The 10,678-nt window shown below is 35.8% G+C and overlaps 1 protein-coding gene across 5 annotated transcripts in view; it reads right to left on the bottom strand.

The window, feature by feature from the left end:
* The window catches only part of SENP1 (SUMO specific peptidase 1), a 49,822-nt gene that overhangs the window by 16,271 nt on the left and 22,873 nt on the right, over positions 1-10,678 (bottom strand). For all 5 annotated transcript variants that reach the window (XM_029953360.1, XM_029953361.1, XM_029953362.1 and 2 more), the window contains 7 exons: positions 10,490-10,593; positions 10,124-10,407; positions 8,310-8,364; positions 4,268-4,306; positions 3,325-3,409; positions 2,930-3,085; positions 1,735-1,866 (listed from right to left, as the gene is read on the bottom strand). In XM_029953360.1, the coding sequence (XP_029809220.1) occupies positions 1,735-1,866; positions 2,930-3,085; positions 3,325-3,409; positions 4,268-4,306; positions 8,310-8,364; positions 10,124-10,407; positions 10,490-10,593 (855 nt within the window). The remainder of the gene's footprint in view (positions 1-1,734; positions 1,867-2,929; positions 3,086-3,324; positions 3,410-4,267; positions 4,307-8,309; positions 8,365-10,123; positions 10,408-10,489; positions 10,594-10,678) is intronic.

Genomic DNA, 10,678 nt, shown 5'->3' with positions numbered 1-10,678 from the left:
AAAAAAAAAAAAAAAAAAAAAAAAAAAAAAAAAAGGCAAGAAAACATAGATTAATGTCTTCAAATCAAAAACATTTAATTGGTGCATACTTTTGACTGTCCTTGATTTCCATTTTGCCCTATGATTTGATGAACTCTTTTTTTTTTTCCTGTTATTTGATATAATGTTCTAATATCACTATTCTGGGTAAGGGTGGTTTACCCTAAAGCAAGACAATATTAAACTGTATCTTCCTTAACATTTTTGGTCAAAGATATTGTTCAAGGAGTGATGAACTTCTGAAATTTGTATTTTAGAAATTGACCTTTGGCAAAAAGAATGGGGCTAGTCCAGCTGGCCCTAAAGAAAATCAACACCCTGGGCATGACACATGGCTCTCAAATTCAATACATCTAATCCTAAGACAGAATCCAATTGAAGATTTTGAGGCAGTACAGTATTAGACATAAGACCCAATGCTTGGGTCTAAATCCTGGCTCTGCTACTTACTAGCCATATAACTTTAGAAGTTTCTTAATCTTTCCATGCTTTGTTTCCTCATCTATAAAATAGAGATGATTAAACTACAGTATATATACCTCTCCAAGGTTTGTGGTGACTATTATATGACTAGAACACATAAACACTTACAAGAGCACCTAGCAGGAGATAAATGCTCAAGAGATATTAGCCAATATTATTATTTAGAAATCATAAGCATATAAGACAAGACTTTGGTATCTAGAATATCTAATGCATACTATACTAAGTTTCTACAAATCTCCCACAGCTGTGAAGTTTCGAATACAGCCAAAATATCAGGCAGGGATGCTTCTTCTGGGCCTAAGAAAAGAAGAAGCTACTCAGGGAAAAAACCCAACCCAGTTCTCTTCTTCTGTCATGAAAATAACCCTCTGAAATAAAATAGGCTCCTACAAATTTAAGAATAGGGGGCAGACTGGTTTAAAGACTATAGTGTAGTTCATCTACTTAAAATTATTAGCAGAAGCTGAGAGCCACAGCTTTCTTTCAACCTGGTACATCAAATATTTAATAAGACAGCTTTTTCTAAGTTTAAAAATATCATGGGGGTGTCTAGGAGGCTCAGTCGGTTAAGCATCCAACTTCAGCTCAGGTAATGACCTCAGTTCGTGGGTTTGAGCCCAGATTGAGCTCTCTTCTGTCAGCACAGAGCCTGCTTCAGATTCTCTGTGCCCCCCTCCTTTTGCCCCTCCCCTACCTGCACACTCTCTCTCAAAAATAAACATTTCCAAAATATATATATCATATACAAGTGCAGTCTACTTTGGAAAGCTTATCTTTCATAACCTAAGTGATCTAGAACAAGTAAAGATAAAAAAAGGAAGTAGAACTGGAATCGCTGATGGAAATCCCAGAGTACTCCTTCATGCTACAACATAGTCAGCTATTAAATATTTGCTCAGTAGATGAACTGCCAGATAGGTGCCTTAAAAAGAGTGAGAATGAATGTCCTCTTCCTCAGTGTCTAAACTGTCCATACATAAAAAGGTAAAATCAGCAGTTCTCAAACTTGAAAGTACATAAGAAATAAACTGAGGTATTTGTCTAAAATGCCTATCTTCACCACACTGTCTCATAATTATTTGGGAGAATGGAGAAACCTAAGAGAGCTGATCATCCGAGTACCATACCTCAAGAAACAGTGGGGTAACACCTTGACTTAGTTTCCACATAATGCTTACTATTTGAATATAAAAATATATGCAAGATTACCTCATCATTGAGCCAGTTCAGATGGTTCAGAGTTTGAATATCTTTGCGTGTAATGGTCAAGCGGAATGCTTCACTCAGAACTTCATCTTGGTTCCCATTACGAAATACATTTTTTATTTCCTTCTCCATTTCCTAGGGAACCAAGAAGTACCAGAGATGAAGTGTACATGGCTATAAGACACGCTAGATTTCTCACCAAACCCTGTATAATCCCCAAACTGTATCAGTAATCAACTGTTTACTTTTAACATGTTGGTTTCTATTCCTTCCAGTAATGTCCTGGGTTAACTCCTTTCATTCCATCTTGTTCCTCCTTCTTATTTGCAGCACAACATTTCAGACCCTTCTTCCTTTTATTCCGTAAGTCTGAAATAACCTTCTGCTATCAAATTTTCTAAGTCCACAAAAGGACCTAATTATGCTTCATATCTTTAGCCCACACAATTTCTTAACAAATAGGTAGCAGGGGATAAAGGTAGTGTCTTTCAGACACTTTCCTAGAAAAATTTGGGTTTTTAAAATGTAAATTATGGAATCCAGCAAAACTATAATGAATGTGTTCCACTTACAAGCTATACGATAGTTTTTTTAAACAGAAGAATGAGTCAAGGAACAGATTATCTTAAAATGTACCAAGACTCTGGGGCGCCTGGGTCGCTCAGTTAGTTAAGCATCCAACCTAGCCTCAGTCATGATCTGATGGTTTGTGAATTTGAGCCTCGCACTGGGCTCTCTGCTGTCAACACAAAGCCCACTTCAGCTCCTCGGTCCCCATCTCTCTGACCCTCCCAAGCTTGTGCGTGCATACATGTACTCTCAAAAATAAACATTAAAACAAATGCACAGACTTTAATATATTTTACTGATTTTTTATTCCTTAAAAAATAGTAGGCTTCAACTTACTATCTAATGTCAAACTACTGTACATGTGCATTAAAAGTGAAAATGTACATAAAACACAAATTTATTAAATGGTTTTTCACTGAAGTCATGAATAACCACTCACAATTCTTTCCTTGATTTTCAATAATCCTTTAAAAACAAAGCCAAGATTGGTAATACAAATGAAAGCAGGTGTATGCAATACAATGCATACTTTAAATGCCAGGTGTTCTATTATTTCTGTTTGAAATTCTTCCGAAGTATTTTTTCTAAACACACTTGCTAGCACAAGAATCCATAGTACATAATTTACCTCTGTGATTTCAGGAAATTCATCCTCACTATCACTTAATTTATGACCTTTCTTTTCTGTTTCTTGGGTAATCGTGACAGGGATCTCCTTTTCAAGAGGTACACGAAGATGTAGTTCTACTGAATCATGTACTGAATGTTCCTGTTCCTGAAGTCTCTGGAAAACAGAACTTTAGAATAAGTGGGATAAAGAAAACTACTATTTGTCTACATTCACTAAGTAGAACCATCTGGAGAGACCAAGCACATAGACTAATCACACAATGAAAGTTCTACGCTACGTTATCATAACATCTTGCAATTCCAACTCTGATCCCAAATCCAGGTAATCTTCCAAATTAGATGCAACTTGGATGTGCTATTTAGTTACAATCTTACCCCCCTTTTTTGTTTTACCTGGTTTTGAAGCTGCAATGCCAATGCTTTCTGCTCTTCAATCTGGCGCAATCTCTCCCGTGCTCGAGAGTCATAAACACTAGTTCTAGGAAATGAAAATAAATGTGACACAAATGCAGAACACTGTCTTAGCATCATGTATATTGTTGATGAACAATGAGCACTGAATATAAAACCCTTATATAGAAAATCTAAAGTACCTACACTAACCTTATCATTTATTTAGGCAGAGTGAAACCACATGGTGTTATTGGAAGTATAATACTATTTTTAATGAAATGATGAAAATGATTAATTTGTTGCTAAATGTGAACAGGTGACTTTTGTGGATATTTGTAAAGTGTATTGCTTTTTTTAAAACATTAAAACTTAGAGATTAATATAATCTCTAAGATTATGAAGAAATTGAATCTTCACCCTAGAAATCCAAAAATGAGATTTAATTCCAAACAAGCAAATAATACAAGATACTATTGAGGCTTTAATTCAAATACTGTATTTGTGATCCAAAAGAACAAATATGGGTTTATTTTTTTCTTTAAAAACAATGAATAAGACCAGGGATTTGAACACCTTAGAGTTACTGAAATTGGAAACTAAAAACTTTTAGTGATTTTGCAAACTCCAGAAATGTGAATTATTCAATAAATTAGTTCTACCAATGTAAAAATAAGAGCATTTATTTTCCTTTCTATGGAATACCTAATTTTGAAATAGTTTTCCAATTCAATTTAGCTTCAGCAATTGTTATATATTTCATAAACCTGGAAATGCCCCAACCCTAATAGAATTTTAAAAACCCAACAACTTAAAAGTTGTTTTATAAATAGATATAAATAGGGAATTTTTAATGACTAAAAACAGGTTGGGTGATTGGCTAATTGACTTCTTCTAAGAAGGAAGTGACTGAGGAAGAAAAATGATAACAAAAACAATAACTTACAATTCTTTGATCCACAGCTCTGCCTGGAAAGATGCAGCACTACGGTGGGGAAAATATGACAAATGAACAGGAGGCTCATAAGAAAATTCAAATATTTTCACCAAGAAAATCAAGCATTTAAATAGTTTAAAAGAATGCACTGTATGTATGCAATAAATAGAAGGTCATAAATTACATAAAATAATTGCAACTGGGAACTAAAGGAATACAACCATGAGACATTCACATACATAGTAGTTAAAAAAGATTGCCTAAAGTTCAGCAGAGAAATTAACTGTAGCATAGCTCCTTTCTTGCACAAGACCAACACAACGTGAAAGAGTACATCACTTGTCAAGATAATATATTAAGCTAGAATACTACTCTTCCCAAATGGTTCAGAATGACAGATTTATTAATGATTTAGTCAAACCTTATGGGTTCTTAAGACTCCTTCTTGTCAATCTACTTGAATCAAAATATATTCAACCAAATCATACTGGATACTGAAAATACAGTGCCACTTCCAAGATGAGAGACCAATTATTCTATTCCATGCAGCTCTTGCTGACAACCCAAATGAATAATGCTTAGCATCGTCACAGGAATGCTCCCTTTTCCAGAGCCTCTTGCTCTTCTTACATGTCCTTATCTCCTTGCCCATCCCTAACTGTGATCTCTCAGAAACAAACAGAAGAGTGAACACTTTTCCAAAGAAACTTTCAGATACATGCAGAAGGACACAGAGCATCAAACTGGGAGTTAAGAGACCTTGATCTCCTGGAGTGGTCCCTGATTCACTGTGTGATTTTGAACAAGTCACTTCATTTCCAGAGGTCTTAGTTTCAAATTTGTAAAATATGGAGGTCAGAGTCCCTTTCAGTTCTTAAATTGCTATAGTCTGTCCTAGTAGAGGCAAGAACAAGGACTCAGACGGTATCCCTTGCTCCCTTGCCTTCCTTTTGAGAATTAGCATTCCCAATCATCTTTAGGCTGGGGTTTGGCAATGAATATGCTGTTCTCTGGCCTCCCCCGTCACTGAGGTTAAAAGGGGAAAACTTATGAGAAGTAGCCTATCCCTTTGGCACAGTGAATACTGATGTAACAACCAAGATAGAATGCCACAGAGAACTGTGAGGGGCTTAGTGTGTGATATTAAAAACAAATGAACATGAAAACAATTTACCGTACAACATAAAGATATGACAGGAATTGCCCTGAATTCCATAGTAGTGGATCATGCTATTGAAATTTGTCTGCTTCCTTTATTAGAACATAAACTTAATGAGAATAGGAATTTTTGTCTTTTCTATTTACTACTGTATCCTCTGCACCTAGAATTGTGCCTGGCACATAGCACGTACTCAGTGTTTATTGAATAAATGAATAATGTAAGGGAAAAGTATTTCTCTTCCGTGGACCCAGGGATTTGCTGGCTTAGGAAAATAAAATGCAGGGGAAAAAACAAAATTTTCTTGCTTTTCAAAGAGATTGTGTGCGTTGGTGGTATAGTGGTGAGCGTAGCTGCCTTCCAAAGAGATTGTACATTATTTCTTGTATGATTGAAGCATACAGTATCCATAACTACAACTACTTATGAGCATCTACTTAGTATTCTTTGTGAAATTTGGCTCTAGATGTTTTATATTAGTTAAACCTCAATATAATATAGAATAAGGAATTATTACTCATACTGTATAGAAAAGGAAATGGGAGGTTCAGAAGGATCATCTGTCTTGGAAGAGTCAGGATTAGAAACTATTTGTCCAATTCCAAAGACTGTGATTTCTACTATTGTAATGTGCCTTTCAATAAACCAAAGCCTCAAACCACCATGAAAATGATGAGTTCTTGGGCTATGCAAGAGAGCACTTCAGGATTTCTAGGAAATTCATTTGTTTAAAAAAGATTTATTTACTAAATACCCATCATGTGCCAGGCATTATGATCCACATTAGGTGATAAGTGCAAAAGTATTAGTAATAAATAAGATACAGAGATAAAAATACCATAGGAAAGACTAATGCTATCTAGAGAAGTCAGAGTAATGTCTTGAGAAAAAAATACCACCCGAGTCAGATTTTGAAAAGCAAAACAAGAGATTAACAAGTGGACAAGGAGAGAGAGGAAATTCCAGGGGTTAGGATGAGCATGTACAATGGCACAAAAATAGGAAACAGCATGGTATAGTCTAGGAAATAAGAGATCTTCACTGCTAGAATTTAACAGACAGGCAGTGGTGGGAGACTAAGAATAAAGAGCCAATCGGCCAAGCCTTGGGAGAGCGGGCTCCAACCACAACAAACAGTATTATTCAATCAGCCCTACTCAACAGCTCATTTCTCCCCCTCCATCTCATTCTTCAGGCATCACTAACAGAAATCCTCCATAAAGGAAAGGCACACTGAGTCACTGAGTAAAGAACCATTAAAGAATTAAAAGCATTCTTTACATGAGGTCGAATTTTTCCCAAGAAATAATACCGACTTTCGTGTACACATGAAACTTTTTTTTTTAAATTTTAGAGAGAGAGAGTGAGAGCATGTGAGCAGGGAAGGTGGCAGAGGGAGAGAGAGAGAGAAAGAGAATCTAAAGCAGCCTCCACAGTCAGTGTGGAGCTGGATGCAGGGCTTAATACCACGATCCTGGGATCATGACCCGAGTTGAAGTCAAGAGCTGGATAATCAACTACCTGAGGTGCCCTGAAACACTTTTATTATAAGTATTCTTCTATGTTAGTCTTCACAGCAATTCAGTAAATAGTAACATATTAACACTGGCATTTTTGATAAGGAAACTTAGGTTCAGAAGAGTAACTTGTCTAATGTTATGTGATACCTGGACAAGATCAGAACCCAGGTCTGACTCAAAACCAACAACAAAACCCAAAAAGAATAAGGAATCCAAACTGTAAGGTCTCCTTGAGAAATTATAAGAGAATTTTTAGGACATATGGAAGAGTTGCAAAGAAGTACAGAAACTGAGATGAAAGAAATTTCATCATTCCTAATTTTCTCAATGGAAAATGGATACAATTATCATTCCAGCAATTGAACTGCTAAGGCCAAGAAACACAAACGACAAAGAAATTGCAATCTAAGTAGTAATCTACTGAATTACAGAGTGAAAAGTTCCATATATAAGTCAAGTATCATACAGAAAATCACACTGAATTGAGATTTAAAAGCAAAGAGATTCCTGCTTCTTTAGAGAGACAAACTGAGGTAGGCTTACATACGAGGCAGAGGGGACACTGTATGAAAGCACATATCACACACTACATGTTTAGCATGGAATTAACACACGAAAGACTTCCATCTTCCCACATGGCTCCTTCTCTCACTCTATCATGCCTCTCCTCAAATGTCACTTCTCAGCCTTGCCATGACCACCCAGATAAACAGTGACCCCCCAACCTCAGTTTATCAATTGCCCTGATTCATTTCTATTCACAGCATTTATCACTATCAGACATATGAATATTTATTTGTTCATAATTAGTCCCCCATCTCTTTCCTTACACCCGTTACAACTAGAATGTAAGCCCCTTGACTGCAGGGATTTCATTTTGGTTTCATTTGCTGTTATCCCTAATGTCTGTATTATGACACAGCATACAGTAATGTTATCAATTAATACTTGTTAAAGGAAAAAATGTGTGATAGGAAGTAAGGCATGTGGAGGAAATGCTTGGGGAGTACTTGAGGTATACTAAGGAGTTTGGGCTTGATTTTATGTCTCATAGCTACTCCTGAGGGAGTTTAATGAATGATCAGATATGCATTTTAGAAAGACCACTCTGGTTGCAGAATGGAAGATAGGAAAGAACAGGCAAAGAATGCATTAGAAAATATGGCAGAAGATGAAATGAAGCTTGTACAACAAGGAGGCCGGAAGAAGAAGACCAATTAGAAAGTTACTGAAATAATTCAAATAACACAGGTGAGAAATCTGAATTGAGGCAGTTTTACTTTTATGTTCTGTAACTCTTAGTGAAGAAATTGTGATTAAAGAGAGGGAAAAGAAAACAATATGTTAAGAATGTCTTTTTTCCATAGTTTACCTGGGAGTTGGAGTCTGGGAATCTTTCACTTTGAGTAAAATCACAGAGTCTGATCCTAAAAAAAGACACACAATAGTATATTATTATTAAAAAAAATTCTATCCAGTCATACACTCTAGGTGTCTGTGGTTTAAATTCCCATACTTCAGTATATTCTATTTTCATAAAGATAATGGAGCACAAGGACAAAGGTAAGATGGAAGAGAAAAAGAGGCAGGTCCATCTTTACTGAGCCAGAAATAGGGCTTAGTGAAGAACCTGCCCCACAAAGAAAGCAGTCGCTCTAAAAATACAGATATATGTTCTCTTCATCATCTACTCCTAGGCTGTGCTTGATTCCTATGCTGCTTCTTTCTGTTCCTGGGGAACAAGAATAAGCCAAGATTTCTTAAAAGTCTTTAAGGTGAAGGAGGGGAGGGGGGAGGGGGAGGCAGAAAGAGAAATAGCTATAGAAATAGCAGAGTCTAAAAAGTACAAATTCTATCATTTATTTTCTGTGTTATTGATAAAGGCAGGAATCATGTCCTTCTAATCTAAATGACTGGAACCACATTTTGAATATTTATTAAATTGTACAAGGAAAGTAATGAAACATTCAGTGTAGTATAGCATATCTGTTTCAGTTTAGTTGTAACTAAGAATTTGTCATACAATATATGTTTCTGAAGTTAAAGGCTTTTTTAAATTGGTAATTCCCAGTAAACATCTCACAAAATTTTATAAAGGTTTCCTTGAATATGTGTAGCCATATAGTGATGCGACGGTTTTATTTTTTTTAAATAGTTTATTACCAAGTTGGTTTCCATATAATACCCAGTGCCACTATTTTAATCCCCAAATGAAATTTTAAGAAAGTGAGATCTAAAAAAAAAAAAAAAAGCTTAGGAGGAATAAAAGTGCCTTAGAGATTAATCCATCAAAAAAAATCCCTAATGTCTAACAATTTAACCTAAAACTTGTTTTAAGTTATATATCTAAATACATACTATCATAAATACACATAACACACACCAAAAGAAGGGGAAAACTAAGCAAAGAAAATTATAGAAAACCTTAATTAATTGGAGTGCTAAGTGTCTGGATATTTTGGTTAGCTGAAAGTTAAGTAGAAAACTCTTTTTTGTTTCCAAAATTTGCTGATGACCATTCTAAAAATGCATAAACCGGGGTGCCTGGGTGGCTCAGTTGGTCAAGCGGCCGGCTTTGGCTCAGGTCATGATCTCATGGTTTGCGGGTTCGAGCCCCGCGTCGGGCTCTGTGCTGACAGCTTGCTCAGAGCCTGGAGCCTGCTTCAGATTCTGTGTCTCCCTTTCTCTCTGATCCTGCCCTGCTCATGCTCTCTCTGTCTGCCTCAAAAATAAATAAAACATTTAAAAAAATAAATAAATAAAAAAATAAAAATGCATAAACCTACTACACAGGTTCTCTAAGTATTGCCTGGTTAACAACTTTTACTTCAATACTTAATTGATGTTCCAAAACTCTTAGAACTTCAGAGTACTTAATGTTCACTGAAAAGTACAACAGAGAAGTACTGAAGTAATTGGGATGACTGTACTCTGACTCGAGACACTACTCAGGAAGTTAATCTTCTAAATAAAAGATTATATGAAATCATTTGCATCTCCATGTAAGAAAAAAGTAAATTATTTATAGGTTTAGTTTATTTGCAGTATGACTAACTGAATTATATATATTTAAAGTATCTCATATGTTAAGTTATATGCACATTGCAACCCTGCAATTCCCATAGATCCCATAAACAGTTATGGGGTATTATTATTAAAAACATAGTTATACGAAACCATTTTTACCTTCCGATTGTGTATTTGAAGCTGGTAAGCTATCTGGCTGATGTAGAAGAGAGTGGTGATGTTGGGGTTGATGGACAGGATCAGAATCTTTGGATCCAAACGCAACATCTGGGACATAAGACGAAAAGGAGTACACACTATGGGACACTTGTTCCTGGGCAGTTAAAATGCTAGCAGATCCAGATGATGACGTATCGGAGCCAAGGATCTGAGTTGCACAAGAGCTTCCATTTTTAAACAGTGGGTCTTTCAAAGTATTCTTAGTGGAACTAAGACATCGGGACCTAGCAAGAGGAGAACATAGTTTCAACTTCAAATAACAAAGTATAGAATTAAATTCATTTGATACATGTTTCTGTGACTCACAAGTGTAAAGGAAAATGTGTGGTGGGTTTGGCGACAGAAAACTGTTTCCCTGTGACCATCTGTAGCAGCTGTCTATAAATCTCTCTTTCTTCTTCTTGGACTGTCTAGAGAAAAAAAAAAGAAGAAATCTTAAACACATCCAATGAGGCAAGTATTTTTTCAAAGCAGCATCTAAACTCCCAGAAGCTC

This window comes from Suricata suricatta, chromosome 10 (assembly GCF_006229205.1).
Source record: "Suricata suricatta isolate VVHF042 chromosome 10, meerkat_22Aug2017_6uvM2_HiC, whole genome shotgun sequence".
In the NCBI taxonomy this organism is placed as follows: domain Eukaryota; kingdom Metazoa; phylum Chordata; class Mammalia; order Carnivora; family Herpestidae; genus Suricata; species Suricata suricatta.
Note: the sequence above shows the minus strand (reverse complement) of the source record. Positions and strands in the feature narration are given on the sequence as shown.